The sequence below is a fragment of the Kogia breviceps genome, chromosome 12, assembly GCF_026419965.1.
Source record: "Kogia breviceps isolate mKogBre1 chromosome 12, mKogBre1 haplotype 1, whole genome shotgun sequence".
Classification (NCBI taxonomy): domain Eukaryota; kingdom Metazoa; phylum Chordata; class Mammalia; order Artiodactyla; family Physeteridae; genus Kogia; species Kogia breviceps.
This window is the reverse complement of record NC_081321.1, coordinates 19,014,515-19,038,982: the sequence shown is the minus strand read 5'-3', so window position 1 is coordinate 19,038,982 and position 24,468 is coordinate 19,014,515. Positions and strand designations below refer to the sequence as shown.

General features: G+C 39.9%; 1 protein-coding gene and 1 pseudogene across 7 annotated transcripts in view; one reads left to right on the top strand and one right to left on the bottom strand.

Annotated features, from left to right (window-relative positions):
- BCAT1 (branched chain amino acid transaminase 1) overlaps positions 1-23,741 on the top strand; it is a 112,562-nt gene extending 88,821 nt beyond the window's left edge. For all 7 annotated transcript variants that reach the window (XM_059080124.2, XM_067008893.1, XM_067008897.1 and 4 more), the window contains 4 exons: positions 1,185-1,270; positions 3,899-4,039; positions 8,355-8,429; positions 17,535-23,741. In XM_059080124.2, coding sequence (XP_058936107.1) covers positions 1,185-1,270; positions 3,899-4,039; positions 8,355-8,429; positions 17,535-17,576 — 344 coding nt within the window. In that variant the 3' untranslated portion in view covers positions 17,577-23,741. The remainder of the gene's footprint in view (positions 1-1,184; positions 1,271-3,898; positions 4,040-8,354; positions 8,430-17,534) is intronic.
- Positions 13,326-15,359, bottom strand: LOC136792309 (MARCKS-related protein-like; annotated as a pseudogene).
- Positions 23,742-24,468: the final 727 nt, after the last annotated feature.

Sequence of the window (24,468 nt, the reverse complement as noted above, 5' to 3'; positions counted from 1 at the left end):
ACCAGAGGCATCCTTGTGTAAGGAGGCTTTGTGGCTGGCGGACCACACTGACTCCTGCAGACAGGTCATAATGTCAGCCCTTGCCACGGTTGGGAGTGTCTGCGGTCATTCTCAGAGTAGACCAGTGTCTGGGCCCTGGGTCTGTGAGTCACCCGTGGAGTGTTATTTTGGTTTTTTTGGATTTCTTTTTTTCCTTCTTTTTTTTAAAAAAAAATTATTTATTTTATTTTTTTATTTTTGGCTGCATTGGGTCTTCGTTGCTGCGTGCAGGCTTTCTCTAGTTGCGGCGAGCAGGGGCTACTCTTTGTTGCAGTGCGCAGGTTTCTCATTGCTGTGGCTTCTCTTGTTGAGGAGCACGGGCTCTAGGCTTGTGGGCTCAGTAGTTGTGACTTGCAGGCTCTACAGTGCAGGCTCAGTAGTTGTGGCTCACGGGCTTAGTTGCTCCGCGGCATGTGGGATCTTCCCGGACCAGGGCTCGAACCCGTGTCCCCTACATTGGCAGGCGGATTCTTAACCACTGTACCACCAGGGAAGCCCCTTCTTTCTTTAGTATTTCTTTGTTAGCCATATACATGCCTGAGCCCACTCTGAGCCCATGCCATCTGAATCTCAGAGGGTGAAGTCAACATCTCCATATTTGATGTGGATACTTCACCAGGCTTGAAAGTCACTCTGGATGGACTTGTCAGAGGCCAGTGTGGGAGCAGTGATGGCCTGAGTGGGCACACACACCTCTTAGGGCTGGGTTTCTCCCCAGTATTCATAGAAGGTTTGGTAATGCCCAGTGTTTCTGAGTAAGGGTCTATGCACATTATCCTAATTACTGACCAGCTTTAATCCACTGAGGTAAATTTTGACTTTGGAATGTTCCTCTTAAGAGTATTTTATGACTCTTACTGTTTGTTAGTGGGAAAGCATCTCATTTTTCACAGGTTAAGGATAAATTGAAGATGGTAGGATGACTGATTTCCTTTCTTGTTCCTTTTTTTTTTTTTTTTTTTACTTAAACATAAGGATCTACCTGAAGTATGAGTTGATTTGGAAAATTTGACAGTGCAGAACAGTGACCTCCTTTTCATGTTTATTAGCAGCAAAATTGCAAGAAACATTTTTTTTCTTTTAATGGCTGTTGATAAAAGGCATGGCTAATAAAGTTGGAAACTGTTCCAATTTCTAATTGACAGAGGAAGAACTGGCAACTCCTCCACTAGATGGCATCATTCTTCCAGGAGTGACAAGGCAGAGCATCCTGGACCTGGCACACAAGTGGGTGGGTGCCTTTGACATGAACCACTTTTCTAAGCATGGAACAAAAAGTAATCAAAATAAGTCCAGCTTAGTGTTGAAATAATATCCTGTAGTTCCAACCAATGCTGTCGAATCTTTAAATCTTAACTTGAGTGAAAAGAACTCTTCTAGAAGGGCTGTCCTGGTGAGACTATCAAGTAAGTATTGTTTGTAGGGAGGGCAGGCAGGAGCTAGTATAGCAGGCCGACCTAGTGAAGAAGTATTCTAGTACTAGTCTTAAGCTTTATACCAGGTGTCTCCTACCGACTCATCTGGTTTATCCCCTGAGTGCTTCCTGTTCACCAGCCTTTCACTTTTCAAGGCTGAGTGTGTTGTTTCCAAATGGCAGTGGTACGTAGCCCTTCCCTTCCTCTATTTATTCCAGTGTAACCGTGCTAGAAGTTAAAGAATTTTTCTGACATATAAATGCTTACTAACATGACAGTATTAGTTTTGCTGCCTTCTTTCTCCCTCCTTCCTGCCCCCTGTCCTCCCAACTTCACATACATGCTTATTTTAAAATGTAAACATTCAAGCAAATGTAAAGTTGTTTTCAGTAGCCTTTCTGATTCAAGTGACACAGGCATGTGTGTTAAACCATTCGGTATTGGAAATGACTTAGCATATTCAAGATGAATACTGAATGAGTTGATTAATCTGGCAGAGGTTTCTGGATGGGACTTTTGACCCATGTATTGAAATGGTCTCCAAGGGACCAGAAAAGGCTTTGAGCATACTGTGGTGAAACAGTGCTAATAGGACAAATGTTTAGAAACACACACATCTACGAGAGTACAGTTTCTCTGGAAAAGGCTTTGGAAATAGAGAAAATGTGCTATAAATAATTCTACAAAACCCTGAAGGAGACAAGACCCTACTGCCACATGCTGGCTGGCACATTGGGCATGACATTTACAAACTGTCAGTATAATTTCAAACAGCTTGCCCTGTCCTAATTGTGTTTTCGATTGGAAAGATGTATTTTCCAAGCTCAGTAATTTTTGTTTTATTAAAGAGAAAAATCAACCAAGTACAGAAGGTTTGATGAGAAGTTCCAAGTGGAAATTCCCCCATGCTAATGATTTGCTAGCATGAAAAATAGGTTATTATGGAGGAAGTTTCTTCCTGACTCCTTAGCTATAATTTATTTTTAAAACTGTGAGACACAAATGCCAAGAGGCATGCGGGGGGTTACCACTATTTGCCAGGTAGGGGAAATTGTCCAAAAATAAGTTAAGGGTGAGCAGAGTAAAGAGAATTCTGTTTATGTACAGAGATTTCTTTTCTTTTCTTTTCTTTTCTTTTCCAGAACTCAGCTTGTTCTCACTTGGCTGATTTTCTGGAATTTATTTATTTACCTTTGTACAACTTAATTGCAATTGCAGACTGAGATAGGTTGAAACTTATAAAAAACCATATTTCTGTTGCAGGCATATTTCCCTACCCTTCCGAATATACTTACAGCATGATGCATTCTTCTTCTAATGTTTTGAACCTTGCCAAGGGCTGTGATTTCCATCTTTATCTGTTGTGGATTTGTAGATTTAAAAAAATACTCTCATTTTTAAAAAATGTATTCATTCTTTGTTGCCCTTAATTCAAATAGCCTCCTGACAAGCTTTGAACTTTCACCACTAACATAGGAGAATGAGAGTTAAACAGATTAAAGAATGAGGATTAAACAGATAGTTTAAACATAGTTTAAAAGCATCAGATTTTTTTTTCCACTTCCTATGCTTGAGCAAATAAATAGTTCAGCTGAAGTCGATGAGCGGGTATACCAGTAATTCTATGATTAAACTCAACCTAATACAGCATCAGAGAGAAGGAAGAGGATTGCTGCTGTAAAGTCGACTGAATCAGTGAATGTAGGAAGAAAAAATATACAATGTAATTTCTCAAATAAAGTCCAAATACACTATCTATGTTTTAAAGTAGTGAAATGTTTCAGATATTTAAATTCAGTCTCTGTTTCTACTCCATAAAAGAAACAGTAGAAAGAGGACCAAATTTGGAGCCAGTCATTATCAGACCTGAGTTCAAATCCAGTTTCTGCCATTTACTAGCTGTGTGGCCTTCAGGGTGTCACTCAGCCTCCTTGAACTTTAGTTTCCTCATCTGTAAAATGGGGATGATAATACCCACCTTAAAAATTAGAGAACGTGGCATGTGGTGGTTGCTTGATAAGTGATGGCTATAATTATTAATATTAGATAATAATATATTTTCTCTTATGATACATAAGGTTTAGAGTACACATTAAGTAGCACTTGGGGTGCATCCATTTGTGAGACTTTGGCCATAATAACAAATAAAAGGCAGAAAAGCAGGCATGTATTAAAACATACCATGAACTCTATCATGCTGCTTATCTTATATTTTATATTCTGATCATCTCATTTAAAGATGCTGTGACCTTGGAGTAGGTTGCTTAGCATCTCAGTGTGTTTCTCAAGAAGATGGTGTCGATCTCTCCAGCTTTCCCTATAAGGACAATTATGACATTATCTGAGTTCATTCAGAATGTAAAGTAGAATGGTCCGTACCACAGGGCATTTTTTGTATGCCTTTTCCTTAAAAATATATTTATTTTTACTTCTATTCCAAACAGGGAGAATTTAAGGTGTCAGAGAGGTACCTCACCATGGACGAGCTGACCACAGCCGTGGAGGAGGACCGCGTGAGGGAGATGTTTGGTTCTGGTACCGCCTGTGTTGTTTGCCCCGTTTCGAATATACTGTACAAGGGTGAGGTAAGACACTGTTTCTTCACTTCCTATCATTTTCAAACATTTGCCTGTAATTTAATTCTTTAAATATGTGGACAAAGTGCTGGCTGGACCCAGGATGCAAAGGATTTTTTTTTTTTTTTTTTTTTTTTTTTTTTGCGATACGCGGGCTTCTCACTGTTGTGGCCTCTCCCATTGCGGAGCACAGGCTCCGGACGCACAGGCTCAGCGGCCACGGCTCACAGGCCCAGCCGCTCCACGGCACGTGGGATGTTCCCGGACCGGGGCACGAACCCGCGTCCCCTGCATCGGCAGGCAGACTCTCAACCACTGCGCCACCAGGGAAGCCCCGCAAAGGATTTTTAAAATAACTTGGCATCCTGTTAACTGTGGCAGTTTGTTCCGATGAGCTTGTGTTAGCAAATGATTTACTCATCTTTCCACTGGTTTCCCGTGAGCTCCAACAGTTTTGTCCTTCGTTACCGTACCTGCCTTACATCAGTTTAGGGATTGGAGATGTACCGATAGATTTACACTCATTTCTTTCTATCATCTCACTAAAGAAGGTTTTACAAGTAAGTGAAATTTCAGTCTCTGGTTTCCGAAAGTACTTCTAAACTACTGGAGTAGGAATAGCAAATTATTAAAGAAAACTCATTTGAATGATCAACTCCTACATTTTTCATCTTCATCATCGTCATTATTAATTAGACCACTTCATAAAAAATTTTCATTTGGCAAACCTGATGCATTTACTAAAATCTTTCAGAAGGAATTCAAGCATTTAGTGAGAAGACATTTCCTCCTAGTAAATTAATCTTGTTTATATGTGCTGTACATCCATTTTCTTGTTAGTTTTTTTACTTTCCTCTTTACAACACAGCTCCAATACTTATAATTAACATCAGCATCTAACTTCATAATTCAGAGGCATGTGGGCATTATTTTTATAATGTGATTGGCTTAAATTACTCATAATAAATACAAATTCTATTGGTTTGTTGGGTTTTTGTTTGTTTTGGTTTTGTTTTTGGATGTGCTGGGTCTTCATTGCTGCGCGTGTGCTTTCTCTTGTTGCGGTGAGTGGGTTCTCATTGCAGTGGCTTCTCTTGTTGCAGAGCTTGGGCTCTAGGCCCGTGGGCTTCAGTAGTTGTGGCTCAGGAGTTGTGGAGTATGGTCTTAGTTGCTCCTTGGCATGTGGGATCTCCCCGAACCAGGGCTTGAACTTTTGTCCCCTTCATTGGCAAGCGGATTCTTAACCACTGCGCCACCAGGGAAGTCCCTTCTCTTGGTTTTTTTTTTTTTTTTTTAACATCTTTATTGGAGTATAATTGCTTTACAATGGTGTGTTAGTTTCTGCTGTATAACAAAGTGAATCAGCTATATGTATACATATATCCCCATATCTCCTCCCTCTTGTTTCTCCCTCCCACCCTCCTTATCCCACCCCTCTAGGTGGACACAAAGCACAGAGCTGATCTCCCTGTGCTATGTGGCTGCATCCCACTAGCTATCGGTTTTGCATTTGGTAGTGTATATATGTCCATAACACTCTCTCACTTTGTCACAGCTTACCCTTCCCCCTCCCCGTGTCCTCAAGTCCATTCTCTAGTAGGTCTGTGTCTTTATTCCCGTCTTGCCCCTAGGTTCTTCTTGACCATTTTTTTTTTTTTTTAGATTCCATATATATGTGTTAGCATACAGTATTTGTTTTTCTCTTTCTGACTTAACTTCACTCTGTATGACAGACTCTAGGTCCATCCATCTCACTACAAATAACTCACTTTCATTTCTTTTTATGCCTGAGTAATGTTCCATTGTATATATGTGCCACATCTTCTTTATCCATTCATCTGTCAATGGACACTTAGGTTGCATCCATGTCCTGGCTATTGTAAATAGTGTCTCAGTGAATATTGGGGTGCGTGTGTCTTTTTGAATTATGGTTTTCTCTGGATATATGCCCAGTAGTGGGATTGCTGTATCATAACGTAGCTCTATTCTTAGTTTTTTAAGGACCTCCATACTGTTCTCCATAGTGGCGGTATCAATTTACATTCCCACAAACAGTGCAAGAGGGTTCCCTTTTCTCCACACCCTCTCCAGCATTTATTGTTTCTAGATTTTTTGATGACGGCCATTCTGACTGGTGTGAGGTGATAACCTCATTGTGGTTTTGATTTGCATTTCTCTAGTGATTAGTGATGTTGAGCATCCTTTCATGTGTTTGTTGGCCATCTGTATGTCTTCTTTGGAGAAATGTCTACTTAGGTCTTCTGCCCATTTTTGGATTGGGTTGTTTGTCTTTTTGATGTTGAGCTGCATGAGCTGCTTGTATATTTTGGAGATTAATCCTTTGTCAATTGCTTGGTTTGCAAATATTTTCTCCCATTCTGAGGGTTGTCTTTTGGTCTTGTTTACTGTTTCCTTTGCTGTGCAAAAGCTTTGAAGTTTCATTCGGTCCCATTTGTTTATTTTTGGTTTTATTTCCATTTCTCTAGGAGGTGGGTCAAAAAGGATCTTGCTGTGATTTATGTCATAGAGTGTTCTGCCTATGTTTTCCTCTAAGAGTTTGATAGTGTCTGGCCTTACATTTAGGTCTTTAATCCATTTTGAGTTTATTTTTGTATATGGTGTTAGGGAGTGTTCTAATTTCATTCTTTTACGTGTAGCTGTCCAGTTTTCCTAGCACCACTTATTGAAGAGGCTGTCTTTTCTCCATTGTATATTCTTGCCTCTTTTATCAAAGATAAGGTCACCATATATGCATGGGTTTATCTCTATTCAATTGGTTTTTAAATTCAACATTATAATTACGTTTTTCTCAGCTGGGTGGATTGATTTTTTTTTTTCCTGCTAATTTTAATGGTTGTTGATTCATTGCTTGAGATTTTCAAACTTGGCTCCTGACACAATTCCATCTACAGATTGATTTTTCAAGGGAGATGAATTATTCTATTATATATGAATGCTTACACTGATTATAAAGCTACTGTTTCACATTTTACTATGGTAGTATCTAGGTAATATATTATCAGTCCACTTTTAATTTTTATTTATTTATTTTGTTTGTTTATTGTGGTACGCGGGCCTCTCCCTTTTGTGGCCTCTCCCGTTGCGGAGCACAGGCTCCAGGCGCGCAGGCTCAGTGGCCATGGTTCACGGGCGCAGCCGCTCCGCGGCACGTGGGATCTTCCCGGACCAGGGCACGAACTCGTGTCCCCTGCATCAGCAGGAGGACTCTCAACCACTGCGCCACCAGGGAAGCCCTAGTCCACTTTTTAAATGAACTAAAGTTGTCATTAGGTCAGATTTTTAAAGTCCAATTATTACTTCTCCAGAAGTAAGTTAATAAGGTTTAATGTATATTTATGGTTTTGTTTTAGGGAGCCATTCAGAGCCAAAAGGTACATCGAATTATCCTATTATCCTAAAGGGCATATTAAGAAAAGTAAGAGGGCTTCCCTGGTGGTGCAGAGGTTGCGAGTCCGCCTGCCGATGCAGGGGACACGGGTTTGTGCCCCGGTCTGGGAAGATCCCACGTGCCGTGGAGCGGCTGGGCCCGTGAGCCATGGCCGCTGAGCGTGTGCTTCCGGAGCCTGTGCTCCGCAACGGGAGAGGCCACAACAGTGAGAGGCCTGCGTACCACGAAAAAAAAAATAAAAGAAAAAGAAAAGTAAGAGTATGGACTCTCTACTGAAATAAAACTATCAAAAGCCTGCAAGCCAGTGAGGCATGAATGGGCATGACTCAAAGTATAAATTAGGGCACATACAGTCTCTGTGCCCTGAATTTAACCATGCTGTCCAACTTTGTGGAATTTGTGGCCCCTGGAAGTGTGGCTTAGAACAGACAGATTTGGCAGCCCCTTTTGTGAAGGCATGCACTTGCCTCAATTTATGTCCCTGAGATGACTTGCTTTAATTTGCGACAGACTGTCTTTTGAGGTCTCATTCCCTGACGAGAGGGTTAGATGTGGAGGCTAATCATTCATCCTCGTAGATTCTCAGAATGCTGGAAGAGGTGTAGGGTTCTTTAAGTTTAGCCCCTATTCTAGGTACCCCTGCTTCTCATTGGGTCCTCAAATCAGCCTGAAGACTGGCATATAAACCAGTTGTGCCCTGAAATCAGTTGGTAGGAAATGAACAACCTATCACTGGCTAGTTCATTTTTATTCAAATTCAGAATAGAAAAGCGTCTTTGGCATAAGGAGCTAGCATCCATAATGAGGTTACCATAGCGCCATTCCTTATTTCCGTAAAATTGCTGAGTTTCTTACTTGTTGTTACTGTGTACATGAATATCCTCAAATGATTTCGTGTCTGGTTTCCTTTCATAGACTATACATATCCCAACTATGGAGAATGGGCCTAAGCTTGCAAGCCGCATCTTGGACAAATTGACTGATATTCAGGTAAGGGCATCTATTTATTTATTTATTTATTTATTTATTTATTTATTTATTGCGGTACGTGGGCCTCTCACTGCCGTGGCCTCTCCCATTGCGGAGCGCAGGCTCCGGACGCGCAGGCTCAGCAGCCATGGCTCACGGGCCCAGCTGCTCCGCGGCATGTGGGATCCTCCCGGGCCGGGGCACGAACCCGTGTCCCCTGCATCGGCAGGCAGATTCTCAACCACTGCGCCACCAGGGAAGCCCAAGGGCTTCTATTTTTAAAATGCTGTCTTTTTTTCATTCAAAGCCTAGAACCAAGTCATACTTAAGTGGAGAGAAGAGAGTAAGTGCTACCATCTGAGGTCAGCAAATTAAATTTAAGGAAGATGTTCCCAATAGTATGTGTGGGCATGAGCAAAGCAGAAATGAGAAAAAAAGATACACAGTTTAAAAAAAAAAAAAAAAGGAAGGAAAGAAGGGGGGGAATATATATATATAGTCAGAGACTCAATTAACGTTTTTAAAAAGTATATAAATTTTGATAACACTTAATCTCATGAAAATTATAACAGACTTCTTATAAAAGAAAAGACTTTAAGTTAGAAGAAAGCACAGAAAAAACCTAATATTACCTGTGATTACATCACAGATAAAATCAGTTAACTTTTGATATCTCAACTTTCCGTATTTTGTAAGCACTCATGTATTTTTAGATAGATATTTTTCTGACAGTGGGATCGTACGTAATTTTGTTAATCTGCTTTTTTTCAATTAATAAATCATTTGCTTTTTCGTATCAATAAATTTTAAAATTCTACGTATAAAGTTTAATTAAATTCCACTATGTTGATATACCATAATTTTAAAAGAAATCTTATTATTGAACATTTAAGTTGTTGGAAATTCTTTCACTATTATAAACAGTGCGTCCTTGATTTTTTCCATAGGATAGATTCCTGGGATTGTAATTATAAGGTCAAAGAGTATGCACACCTATTTTTTAATACTGCTAACTTTGTTTTGCCTGTTTTTTTCTGAGCAACAATCTACGGTAATGTCATCAGGCAGTTAAGCATGTTTCTCGGTAGACATATCATATACCAGGTAAACCTGGGTCACCTATAAAAGATATTGTTCTAAAGTTTGCTGAGCCCGGATGCCATCATTGCCAGTCAGTGAAAATACCCGAGGGAGCTGAGTTCATATTGAAATGTGAAATAAAGTTTGATAGATTGGGTGACATCAAATGGTGTAGGGTCTTAAAAAGTAAGCAAAAATGTAAAGTTGGTTGGGAAAGCAGCAGGTCCCTACAGAGGACTTTGGATGAAAATGCTGTTTTTTGAAGACTTAGCAACTTTTGTGCAAAATTTATAGCATTAAAAGAAAAGAATTATTGTGCTTTTAGAACCAATGAGTTGTCTTACAATCTTCAGTAGAAGTGTTCTATAGGAATTTTCTGTAAGCTAAATAAAGGAATATCTTAACATTGAAGACTTAAAATTTATTCAGAGTTGGTTTCTACATAGAAACAATCCAAAGTAATTCGGAGAAATTTAATAAAAATTTGTGCATGGATGGTTCATGTATTTTTATTTTTAGAGTTGTCTGGGTAAATCTGATGAAAGTAGACAAGTTATTAGTGTTTTGTTCAAATAAAAAACATAAACAGGGCTTCCCTGGTGGCACAGTGGTTGGGAGTCCACCTGCTGATGCAGGGGACACGGGTTTGTGCCCCGGTCCGGGAGGATCCCACGTGCCACGGAGTGGCTGGGCCCGTGAGCCATGACCGCTGGGCCTGTGCGTCTGGAGCCTGTGCTCCACGACGGGAGAGGCCACAGCAGTGAGAGGCCCACGTACCGCAAAAAGCAAAGCAAAACAAAACAAAACAAAGCAAAACAAAAACCATAAACAGAACAAAAAATTATATAATTGGCTAGATTGTGAAAACCTTTATCCAAAACGGAAGTTGAAAGATTTTTTAAGAGGGGAAGAAGTGTGGCTATAGTAATAAGGAAAGATTACCTTGGAGAATTTTCTTGAACATATTGTACAAAAAGCATGTTTCACTCTATAGTTTTTGTTAATACACAGAGCAGGAGATTTCAGGATTACTTCTTAGAAATTATATGAAATAAGGAAATTTAAACTTACTGGATTTGGTTGTAACATATTAAAAGAAAAGGAAAAGTAGTCAAAGAGGCTGAGGGAAAAATTAAACTCTATTAAACAGGAATTAGAAGAAAAAGCTAAGTAGAGGTGTTGAGCTGATATAATCATGAAGCTTTGGAAGGCAAAAGCAGAAATGTGTGTCATCCCCATTGAGATGGTGACAAAATATATGCCCCAGAACCCTAAAGTATGAGTAAAGGAAGCCCAAAGACAATTTTGTGGCGAGATGCAAAGTCATTACAAGAGGTCTCAGAAAGAGCATTTTTAAAAGTAAGATTACAGAAGCCAGGAATGTAGGTGAGGGAAGTGAATGTTTTTGATTCATTCATTCAACAGATGCATAGTATTGAGCACAAACTGTGTGCCAGAGGCAGTTCCAGGTGCTGGTGATAGAGTAGTGGAAAAAGTGACCGAAAAACTGGAGAGGTCAAAGCACACTGATATTGACGAAAGACAAATTTATTCAATTTAAATGTGAGGCCATATCAAAAGGTTTAAAAATAAAAGTTATATATGAAGCAGAAAATGAGAAGAAATAGACCATTTTCCTCTTACCTGTGTATATGCTCTATATAACTTGGTGCTTGTGGCCAAGAAGTTAATACTCTAGGTAGTAAAGTATAAATGGTAGTAACACTACGTTCAGAGCTCCAGACTGAACAAAGAAACAAAGGGATACATGAGATAGTACAAGGATTCTGAATTAAACTACAAACCAGAAGCACCAAATCTGCTCCAAATTGTTAAGTAACAAAGGACCATCCATTTGGAATCTAAGACCACCTCTTTCTTCTTCAATTATTTTGTGCCTGTGGGCATGGAACCTACAGTTTCGAAATTACTCTCTTACAAGCTGGCAAATTGGTGCTGTCAGCCAAGCTACTAAATTGTCTGTTTATCTCCAAGAAAAATAATTGAAGTATAATTATTGGGAAAAGAGCGTAGAATTGCATCATGTTTTACATTTGATCTCTTTGACATTGCATGGAAACCTGATGTTTCCTCCAAAGTGCTCTGGTGAATTGAAGAAGAGGGCAACAACAACCAAGAAACCTCAAGCTTCCTACAGTGTGACCCAGGGGGAAAATACCTTCTTAACCACAGATCTGATTTTTATTTAACTTGTGTACTTCTGTATACAAGTAAGAATTTCTGAGGTTGAGTGTTCATCCTATTTGGCTAATTATCCACATAGTTCCCTGGGTCTTAGATTGCCCTACAAATACCTCTTAGGAGGGGGACATTTCAGATGACAGGATTCTTTTGTTTTTGTTTTAAGTAAGTTTGTTTGTTTGTTTATTTTTGGCCGCGTTGGGTCTTCGTTGCTGAGCGTGGGCTTTCCCTAGTTGCGGCGAGAGGGGGGCTACTCTTCGTTGTGGTGCACAGGCTTCTCATTGCGGTGGCTTCTCTTCTGTGGAGCACAGGCTCTAGAGCGCAGGCTCAGTAGTTGTGGTGGACGACGGGCTTAGTTGCTCCACGGCATGTGGGATCTTCCCAGACCAGGGCTCAAACCTGTGTCCCCTGCACTGGCAGGCGGATTCTTAACCACTGTGCCACCAGGGAAGCCCTCTTCTTTTTTTTTTTTTTAATGCAACAAAGAAAAACACTTCTGTGTTCATACTTAACCAAACTTGAACTTGCAGAACATCACCACATTGCCCATGTTTCCCCTCTCTCCCATTACTCTTTGCTATTCCAGTTACCATCATATTCCTTTGCCGCTGCCATTTGGGGTCTTCTCTGTCGTCCAATATGCTCTGCTCTCTGCTGCTTCCTTTCTGCCTTTCTGTATCTTCTACAGTTTTCCCACTTGATAAGGCGTTGCTTATCCTTCGAGACACATCTCCTTTAGGAATCTTTTCAGTCTCTTGAACAGCGTCCCTTTCCCGCAGTACAAACACATACTCACCCACTTAAATGCGGCTTCATCCTCCAGCTTCCATGGCCCCTGGGATGATCACATAGGACCTTTTATTTATTTTTTTTAATGGGATGACATTTATTCCTTTTCCAAATGTTGCAGTAAAACCATGTGGGAGAGAATGGTTTTAGCAGTTAGGAAAAAAAAAAATTATAATCTGGGTTTGGCCATTAAGTTATTTACAACAATGGGAGGGGGGAAAAAAGACAACAAGAAGTTGTTTCACATCACATACCTCCCCTAGACCCCCAAAGCTCAATAACTTGCTTACCAAGTCAAAAAAGAGACACAGGTGATTCACAAGCTGGAGGTTTGAACTTGAGTAAGACATTTATAAAAACCTAGACAGGGGCAGTGTCCTCCCCAGCCCAGGGGCCACTAGGTACAGCACGAGAGTAAAAACTCAACAGGGGAAGGCTGGACACTCAGGGTTTGGGAGTATAGCCACCCCTACATGGGGCTCAGGGATTTGGGGAGTAAACACCTACTTGGAAAAGAATTGGAGAAGAAAACCAGCAATTACCTTCTGCACAGGTGGGGACAGGGAAGGAGGCAGGGACAGGAAGACAGGAACACTGGAGCATTTCACATCACTCACCTAACTTGGGAAACTGCAAGGGACCATCTTCAACTGGCCTTAAGGGGAAGGCCAGATGGATGATGGGAGAATCCACAGGAGGGAGAGGAGGAGAGGCGACGTGGCCACGGGGCAACAGCCCCTTCCTTTCTGGGCACAGGAAGGCAGCCAGGGCACCAGGTCCAGGAAGTGACCGCAAGGACAGGGCAGTTTTCTGCCGCTTAGAAATCACCCACCTGCCCTCACCCAGCTACTCATTGTGGCCGCTCGCTGGTGTAGGGCCCCCAGCGGTGGATGGCTGTGCGCCCGGGCCCTGCCTCTTCTGTGTCTCCTCCCTTGGAGGCAGCACCAGCCTCTCCCCTGTGGCCTGAGGCTCCTGGCTCTCGGGTGGCGGCAGCCTTCCCTCCCTGGGCAGTGCCTTCCTCGCCGCAGGCACCGACCCCCGGCTCCTGCCCTTCCTCTGAGGGCGACGAGGCAGACAGATGCCCCCTGTCCCCTCCCTCAGATTTCGCTTGAAGGCCAGGCCGCCCGATTTGAAAGGCTTCTTGAAAGAGAATTTCTTCTTCTTCTTGGGGGTCTCCTTGGGCGGGACCTCCCGCTTGGCCTCAGCGCCCCGGCTAGGGGGTGCCGGCTCGATGGCATCGCCAGTGGCCCCGGCTGCCTCCTCTGTTCCGTTCACGGGGGGGGGGGGGGGTGACACTCCCTTCACCTTTGGGGGATGAGTCTGCATGGCTTTTCGCGTGGCCGTCCTCCTGGCCGCTGACCGGAGCCGGGGGAAGCGCCGGCTACCTCCTCGGCCGTCACGTCGCCGCGGGGAGCCTTGGAGCTCTGGCTGCCCGTGAGCCGCCCCGGGCTTGCGCCGCAGTGGATCCTATCGATCGGTCGGTCGGGTGGGCCTGGCCGGTGGAGGGATGGTGCCTGAGGGGGAGGGTTGGCGGGGGGAGACCGAGCTGCAGCCCCGGTCCGTGCCGGGATGCGCCCCCCGTATGACCTTTAAATTATGTTTTAATTAGTCACACACTTATCTTTGTTCTGTGGTTGTCTGAGGGTGGGCATTGTTTTATTCTCTTTTGGTAAACCTAGTGTTAGGTGCAGGGCCTGGGCCATAGTACATACTCAGTAATGTTTCTTAAATAAAGGAAAATGGGTGATTGACGCACCGAGCACGTACCAAAGAGAAAAAAATGTGTTGCCTTTTGCATATTAACACATTCTGAGAATTGACGGGAGGAAGGTCTTGAATAATGTCAATTTATTTTTCAGAAAAACCTTCAGAGAATCTGATTTAGGTCTTTGCAAAGTAAGATACACATCCAGACTGCTGTCAAGATCAGATAAAAGCTGGAACCCGGGTCTTAAATATCAGGGTAGCATGCTTGACTAACTAGCAGTGCGGCTATTACCATTTCAGAAAGTGGGAGGAGTGATTGCCAAGACCCAGAGGTGGACGTCTTCAGCAGTTTAAAATAAGGGAAGCCAAATGGGATAGAAGCAGGATCTGTGTTGACTGCATGTCACCAGATAGAATTTCAAAAATCTGTTTTCCCACCAGTGGCCACAACTTTGTACGAATAAATGACCATTAGTTGTTACTGTATTTTTCTCGTTTTCAATGGAACAGCTTGATGACTTTAGTTCTGGAAGTTAAAGAGCCCCACCCCTTTTGTGTGCAGACTTGATAAACGTTCCAGATTGTCTTGATGGTTCAGTCCCTTGACCAGCTTCCCAGCCCCTCCTTGTTCCCTAATCCACACTTCTCCCCTTGTTATGGGATCACAGAGCTTCTCATGGCCATCAAATGCGATTTAGAACCAGGATCGCAAAGTGCTACCTGGTGAGCAGTGCTGGTTATATTTTTTTTGGCCTTGTGGAGAGTAAGTACCTGACGTGAAGATTCACCTTTTATGTTGCTAAGAATTTTCTGCTGAATGTAGAAAGTATTTTAGCAAAGGCCTTGGAAAATTTGCCATACATGCATTGAATGCGAGTAATAAGCTTGTCACCAGTCATGTTTTAGTTGAGTGTTCTAATTGGAATTGATGAAAAGATAAAAATTCTGCACATCACACTGAGCCTTCCACACGGACTCAAAGTACCATCCTACAGGCTCGATTTGATTTGCTGTGTTGCAAACATTAAAGGTGCGGGGCTGCCACCATGGTTGTGTTAACGACACTGCCAGTGGTATAAGGACAGCCTGGCTCATGCAGGTGACTGTTTTCTTGCTCTTGCTTCCCTGGACACCTCTTGAGGAAAAATTTCTATCCCTGCTAACATCTGTCATCTCTACTCTGAATTATTTTGCCTTGGAAAATTAAATAACATTATCCATCATTGAAATGAGAGGTGATTGTTAACCACCTAGGTCTAGATATTATGAATTACCTGTATTATCACATCTCTTGGATATATCTCAGAATGCTATGATTTTACATAAAAGCATAAATTATAGGATGAGAGAGATAAACCTTAACACATATTCTGCCGGTTCATAGAATTACACAGCCTATGACTGGCATTGTATTGAAAATTGATCTTGACTGTCTTCAAAACTAAAACAATTAATTGAAAGCAAATTCACTTTAACTGGTGAGATTCAAGATGAAATTATAGTGGTCATGAATCATAAGTTTTGCAACAAGATCTGCTAAAATGTCAATATGCTGACGCCCAATTATTATTAAGGACTAAAGTGTCTGATGTATTAACGGGAATCCACATCAGAAAAATAAAACATATATATTTTGCTCTTAGCCCTAAGTTGTGTCGCCACCATCTATAAATCCGGCAGAATTTGGGAATGTTTTATCCAGCGTTCATCATTAGCCAACAGAGTCAACAGTTGGGGGGGGGGGTCACCGTCTTTAGGCAACCCTCTCTGATGTGGATTGAGCAAGTCGCTTACAATCATTGGGCTTCCTTCATTCTCCTTTTCATGTAAACCAGAAGGTTGTAGGTGGACCCATTCCTTTCCTGGCTTCCAGGTTTTTTGTTTTTTTTTTTATCAATTTGATAGATTCTGTTCTCCGAGGTCTTTTTAAATTATTATTATTATTAATTAATTAATTTGGTAGTGCCGGATCTTTAGTTGCGGCAGGCAGGCTCCTTAGTTGCAGCTCTTGGGCTCCTTAGCTGTGGCATACGAAATGTTAGTCACAGCATGCACGTGGGATCAAGTTCTCTGACCAGGGATCGAACCCAGGCCCCTTGCATTGGGTGCACGGAGTCTTAACCACTGCATCACCAGGGGAGTCCCCTCTGAGGTCTTTAAAGTTCTTTAAGAGGCACCCAGCACATGGACATTGTGATGTTGAAGGAATAGCATTGCACAGAGGCAGAACTGGGCTGTGATTAAGAGCTTCCTCGAAGAGAACAGACTTGTGGTTGCCAAGGTGGGGCAGTGGGGTGGGGGAGGGATGGATTGGGAGTTTGGGGTTAGCAAATGCAGACTATTATATATAGAATGGATAAACAACAAGGTCCTACTGTATAGCACAGGGAACTATATTCAATATATATCCTGTGATGTACTGCTACATTTAAAATGGGTAATCAACAAGGACCTACTGTATAGCACAGGGAACTCTGCTCAATGTTATGGGGCAGCCTGGTTGGGAGGAGAACTTGGAGAATGGATACATGTGTATGTGGCCGAGGCCCTTTGCTTTGCCCCTGAAACTATCACAACATTGTTAATCGGCTATACTCCAATATAAAACAAAAAGTTAAAAAAAAAAGTCCTGTGATAAACCATAATGGAAGAGAATATGAAAAAGAATATATATATGTATAATTGAATCATTTTGCTGTACGGCAGAAATTGACACAATATTGTAAATCAACTGTACTTCAATAAAATTTTTTTTTTTTTTCTTTAAGAGTTTCCTTGAGCCTCAGTGTCCTTAAATGAGAAGCTGGGCTTAAAAGTTCATTGCTCTTCACACTTGATTTTTCAGCCATAGAAAGTTTCTACAAATGAAACGTTTCCTGGCATCCCACTATATAAAACCAGTAGAAGTGGAATTGCTCTGAAGTGAAATCCAGAGCCCTATTTATATGGCTCATCCCCTGCATGCTAGATGGTCATTAATGTTCTTTCCAGTTCAGGAATTCTATTGTTTGTGTTCATTTCAACTCAAGTTATATTAGTACTAAAGAGGCAATTCATGTGGAAAAGGGGACATGATCTGAGAAGCTAATTACAGAATGGCAATGAAAAGTTATAGGTAAGGGAGACCTATACCAGCTATAAATCTGAGCTCCACAATAATTATAAAATTTGTGATTCCAGGTATTGGTTTACACGCAGTCTTATTTTCAATGTGAATATGCTTTTAATGTTCAAAATAGAAGTGAACCTTTTGTACAACAACGTTGGTTATATCATTAAGTTTATTTATAATCTGTTCCTGCGCTGTGAGCTTTTACACTGAAACATGTTTTCTTGCTTTTGTTGTAGTACGGAAGAGAAGAGAGTGACTGGACAATCACAGTATCCTGAATGGAAAAGAACAGGCTATCATTTGTGTGCTTTTGGGACAGGCTGTTGCATTTGAATTATGAGACATTTCTTTGGCTACCTGTTTTTAGTTGCGCATAATGTAGTTTGTATTATCGGTGTTACCAGGGCGATTGTTTCCTCATGCCAGAGGAGATGAATTGCAATCATCCAGTAGTAGTTTATAAACTTGCTCCTAGAAGCTTACCTTACCTTCTCTAGAAAGATGAGAATGGAAGCCATCTAAGCGTAGAATTTTCCTCCATAACCTGAGTGCTTCCCTTGGTACTTCAGTCAGATAAAAAAGTGTTTATTCTTTAGCATAAGTTACGTTCTGCTCCTCAACCAAGTGTTTGAAAGCTGATCTGAGTAAATTTCATAGGTACCATTTCCTGCGACACATCTTCATCCTCGGAAAGTGTTTTTTGTTTGTTTGTTTGTTTGTTTTGTTTTGTTTTAAATCAAGGCTTTGAGAAACTGGATTTCCTCCCCTCATATTTCTTTCCAGGTCCCCTAAGTCCATCGTAGAGAAAATCTCTCCCTCCTTCCTGATGTCACGGTCTGCGTCAGGCTCTCCTGGTGCGTCAGCAAGGCCCACCTCTGCCCTTTCCACATTGTGTTGTAATCAGCAGTCAGGCTTCTCTACAAGACTGAGGGTCTTGTGCCTTATAGATCTTTGTATTCCCCTGCTTGGCACATAACAAGGAATGAATGAACATGTACCTTCTATAGAAGTGTACCTTCTTTGTTTCTATATTGTGAAACCTCTTTATTAGAATTTGTGATTGATTCTGACTTTATATTTACCTCATATTGTCTTTATTTTCCATGGATTGCTAAGTCATTAGAGATGCTCAGAGTCATAGTTTGTTGGAGGAATGATTTCTTATTTGAAGACTGTCTTGGAATTAAAGAAGTAGCTCTAGAGAGATCATGATACCATACCAACCAAATGGAAATGATATATGTTTCGTGTTAAACACATAAATGTTGTGTTAAATACAAAATAAATCATATTTAGTTTTTTGATAGAAAGCAAAAAGGTATATACTCTGGTTTTTATACTCTGGTTTTATAGGTGCTCATTTCTGTTGAATGGGGATTGGATAAGCACATGGTTAGGGTACAGGGAGAGTGATTATAGATGATATTTTCCTTGTTTGGGAGCCATAAGTTAAAAATTGTATCCTGGTTTATCTAGGGGAAAGTCAAATCTTGATAGAAAACATTTACCCTTGGAAGGTCAACTCTCAGACATTATATTTTGGTTTCCTTTAGTCCTAATACCTTTCATCTTGCTGATCATATTTCATCCTCTTTTCAGAGCAAGGAAAAAAATTCTAAAAGTTTTGACATGCTGGAAAATTTTCCTTAAGGCATTTAGCAACACATAGCAAATGGGGCTTTGATTCTTTTCCAAGACCTTTGGCCATAGCGTCTTTTTAGATAGGAACGGTAAAATGAAAATGAGGGAAGGATAAGATGAAAAGGAATGGTAAAAATGTCTTTTAGGGGGCTTTTAATTGGCGATCTGAAGTCTTGGGAGAGTCTGTTCTTTTTAGGTAGGGCTGAAGTGCTTTAATTATCCTCAGCACAAATTTGTTCACCAAGTAGCATTCTAAGAGTATACATTTGCCTTGGCTAAATCCTGGGACCTCATTTTCAATGTTGTAGGCTAGAAATGACTTAAGGTAATTCTCACCTGTCAAATAGCCCATAAGAACCAGACTCAACATTCCAATGAGAAATGGAAATCATCTATTTGCAACAAATACATTTTATACCTTGCATCTCTGAATTTAGTATGGCGAGACATGTTCGTTGTAAGAGTTGGAGAACAATATGTCTTGACATTATGTCTGTGTGATTTCTTTCATCAAACCTTAAGAGCATTTTAAGCCCTTTCTACCAGACTCTGAAGATGAAGGATATATACATTTAAAGAAACAAGGTCTCCTACAACAGGGAACACAATCTGCCATTCTCCTTTAAGTAATAAGACAGGAAATTGACCTTGACACTAACTTGTTAAATAGATTTAAAGGGAACATCTGCACATCTTTTTTCCCTGTGCACTATTTGTTTAATTGCAGTGGATTAATACAGCAAGAGTGGCACATTATAACTAGGCAATTATCCATTCTTCAAGACTTAGTTATCGTAACACTAATTGATCATTTAAGGCGTAAGATAGGCTAGCATTAGGAACATGTGAGGCTAATCTGCTCAAAAAGATCAACAAATTAATATTGTTGCTGATATTTGCATAATTGGCTGCAATTAGTTAATGTTTAATTGGGTTGATCAAATGGGATTCAGCAATTCACATGTGCATGAATATAAACAGAACTGGTGGCACTTAAAATGATAATGATTAACTTATTTTGCGTGTTCTCTTCCTTCCACTTTTTTTTTCACTTTTTACATTTCAGACCAAGTTCATCAGCCTTTTTCAAAACACATCAGTAGAAACCAAGACTTTAAAACGAAGCTTTCAGGCATTAGACAAAAAACCTGAGCATTTCCTAAAGCTATTTGCTGTTAGGAATTATCTTTGTTACAGTCATTTATCAAGGATTCAACTCGTGATACACCAAAAGAAGAGTCCATTTCAGGCATGTGTATCGTGCTTCCCAGAACCTGCAGGAATGAATAAACTAGTAATACCTAATAAAACCTTTACTTTCAAAAGTACAGAGGAAAAGTAAAAGGGAAAGAGGAATAAATGACTGAGAAAACTTGTTAGGGAATCACTTTTTTTTTCTTCCCGGTAAACACCATTTATTCTTTTCTCAAAAGATTGTCACGAGAAAAAAAAAAAAAAGATCAGAGGTAGCAAGAAAGCGCAATGTCACATCGATTATATAACTTGGCAGTGTCAGCCCTCCTGAAGATCTGGGAAGCCTACATTAAACAACATCATACCTCGCTTTCCTGAAATCACAGTACTCTGGGGGCACTTAAAGGCAATTAATGAGTATATCTTGGTCAAAAGAATTGTAGGAACTTTTTATTAAAGGTTCGGTTTCAGCTCTGCTTTAGGGAGTTTGTGCTATAAAATTAGCTGCCAACATAAGCTTATTTATTTTCCCCATTCCCACTTAGTGCTCAATCACTTAAAAGTTCCTTTTTAAAATTATATGTTCACTTTACCCTTATGATTGGGAAAAATCTATTTTAAGCAGGAAACGACAACATTCATTCACTTTCAATGAGTGATACTTTCTGAAATATTTAGAGCAATAAACATTCATGAGATGCACTAAAGCTTAGACTGGGGTTAGAGAATCATTGTAAGAGGGATCTTTGATTTCATGTCCTGATTCTAAATAGGATCAAAGAATTATTCCTTTAATGTGGATTTAGGATATGCAAAAACTTAAGTTATAAATAGTAATCCTGGCACATAATTTTAGTAGATGTTTATAACACCTATCACTTTGTTTTGCCACAAGTAGAATTTGTTCAGCTGTCTGTTTTCCAGATAATTCCTCACAAGAGGAGGCAGAGTACCACTCTTTCAATAAGCATTACTTATTGACAAAGATCACAGAGATTATAATTAATTGGATCAGTTAACTTGATAAATGTTGATCGAGTACCCACAAATATGTGTCTAACACAACTCACAGTAGGGATTAGAAAGTTAGTTTTAGAAAATAAGTAGTATATAGACATAACCCTCATGGAGTTTATACTCTGCTACTTGAAGTTTTAGGTATAAAAGTAATATTTAATACAGTTAGATGATAAGGAGACAAAGGTCAGAGCACACCTGTTGTCGGTGTGCTATCAAGAAATCACAATAAACATTTTCATCTCATTTTTAAAAGAAATAGTGTCCTTTTTTCCACTCCTTTCTTTCCTCTCATGGGAAACTACTCAGTAGATTAGTATTTAGGGGTTCTTGGTGTGAATTACCTCCTGGTTTACTGTTTACTGCCAACCTGGTACATTTGTTAACTGCATTCCTTTGGAGCAATGTTAAGTTGTCTTGGTACATCTAACAAAAGAACACCTCAAATTACAGCATCCTTGCTGATCTTAAACTCAAAGTCAGGTATTGAAATAAACAAAATGTTCCTAGAGTGACTTTTTCTGGAAAACGTCAATTATGAATCAAACTGTTGAGACTGTTGGCTTGAAAATGATGGATTACAGCTACTCAGAAAATAGCAGGTGGAAGACTAACTTTAATACAACAGTTTTTCACAGTTTGAGGTTTAAAAAGAAAGGCCATTTAAAGTATTGAAAGAGATTCTTTTTTACCATTGCCAGAAAGTTCCTTTAAAAATACAAAGGTAGAAGAAAGTGATTTATTTTCCATCTTCAGTATACATACCATAGTAAAAAACTTCTCAGATATTAATTTGAGGAAGTGATAAAGAAACATATCAATAGACTAGAAACATATCAAGTGTTTGGAGGTAAATAATTCCCTGGGATCAGATATATGTAAACATATTTGCTTTAGTGAATGATAAAGGCATGAAATTCAGTCTTAGCAAATGAGGTGGTCTTTAAAATCTGCTGGATACAAGTATTGAAGTTTTAAGTAATCTTGGTATACTTTCTGTCTGAAAGTATGTTTTGCATACCACATACCGACTAATAAGGTCTAAAACATGAGTTACATAATGTTCTACCTATGGAACCCACTGTTGGGATGGTAAAAATTGTGAGCTGTGATACGGGAATGAATTAAAATGTATTATCATTGACATGTATTTTCTCTACATGTCCGCTGTCACAATGGCTAGGTGCCTTGTTACCCATCATTGAATGGAGACAATTTTAACTGCAGAAGATGTCAGAGGAAGAACAAATGATAGTAGAGAAAGAAAGGCAAAAAGTCAAACTTGCTTCTGTGCTGTCCAAGAGAGCTCTTTTTCCTCCTCATTCTGCCATCGGGATCTTCGGCTTTCAACATAGGTGCCAAGTACAAATAGTGCCAATTAGAAAGTAACTAAATATAGTGGCCAGCTTATCAGATAATCTTGAGATAATGATCTAAGGGTCGTGTCACATGGGAACTACTTTAGATTACTACCAACATGGAATTTATAATTTTTATAATTTTATAATTGCATAGTCTATAAGATCTATTATGTCATTTCTTCAACCATTTTATTTTAAGATCTGTGAAGCTTCTTGAGACTGAATAAAAGAATAAGTGGCAAGGGGTAGATTGTGACTTCTTTTTCCCCTTCGGAATACTATTTGCCACCATCCCCCCCTTTCCTTGGTGAAGGTTAACTGATTTGGAAATTAGTTGAATATTATCATTTTGTTTCTAACGAAAATGTACAACACGCTGCGATTTCCTCAAGCTAATTTCACAATGGTCATTACAGTCTTTCTCAGGGTCGAGAAAGGAATACAAATAACCTGCCTGAATTTCTACGTCATTGATAAGTGTTTGAAGAGTGTTGGTATTCAAGAAGATGGCAGTAAGTAGTTTCTGAATGAAATTTGAAAGATAAGTTGGCTAATCTGTATGCACCTATAAATTCTGCAGATGGTCCCCTGTAGACGTAAAAGAATGCACGATCCCATAGTTAGCCAATAAATGGAGCCTAACCCCCTATGCTGAAGAATCTGTGCTTACTTGATATGGTGGCTGAGAGAAAAGTAGTGTGAGGACGTAGTTTTTAAATCAGTTTATAGTTAGAAATGGGAGAATACCAGCTTAACGATGGAATTTTTAGAATGTGTTCTCTTGCATCGAAGTCTGATTGTAATGAAAAAGCCCCAGCCATCGCTTGTCTCAAATTTCTCTGGTTGTGTAGTGATTCTTGAGATTATCTTTAAGAATAATCAAGTAGAAAGAAACATTTTATAAATAAGCCTTGGCTCTCATGAGCAATTGTTTAAAGATTAAGTTAAAAGGATTTAAGCTCACTGAAAGCATAATAATGGAAATGTGGAAAATATGGTGGGTAAAGGAAACTACCTCATTCTTTGAAGGTTTTGTAGAAGCACAATGAAGCATTCTAAAATGGCTTCGTTAATATGAACCATCTGGTGTGAAAGAACTATTTGTAATGTAAAGGACCTGGAATAATTGTATTTTGCTGGCAATAGACATTCTTTATTGTTCCTAGGTTCCTCATCAAATCCTCATCAAATTATACACTGATTCTGTCATCAATAAAACAATTTCAAGGATTCCTGTTTCTGTAGTCTCTTGAAATCAGCATTGTTGAATTCATAAAATAATAATGCTCAATTACCGTTTTTTTTTTTTTTAATGTTCCAAGGTTTTTGGTCATGGGATGTAAATGTGGTGTGGTGTTTTTAAACCAAAATGACTTTGAGAGAGAGAAGGAATTAAGCACACCAGAAAGACCTGAAACCATACCCCTGGCTAGAGTCTAAATATGTCTCATATTTTCAAACATGTGGATAAGAAATTCAATGGGCATTTAAGAGTTGTCCTTTCCCCTGGTATGGATCCGTCTTTAGCAAAATTTAGCTTTGTCTTTTGCATTTTGAGCGGAATAAGGGGAATGGATTACTTCTTCCCATTGACTGTCATGAATCTCACTGATGAAACAACACACACCCATATGTGGCTTTAGAATAAAACACAATGTAAAGTGAAAGGCATTCGATTTAAACTTAGAGAACATCAGTGATGTGTCCTTTTCGTCAAACAGTGATGTGTATAAATTGCTCTCATAAGCACATATCTTTGAGAGAATAAAGCCAGATGCAGTATCTCTGAGGGTCACGTATTTCATTCATTTTCTTGTGATTTGTCCCAACAATTGCAAGTGCAGCAAAACCTAAGGCTTCTCAAGGAGTTACTGTAAACTGAAGTTAAACGTGTCAAAGTGCTCAATGACCCTCTTCTCACAACCCTGTCAACCTGTGAAAATATTGGGCTTTATCA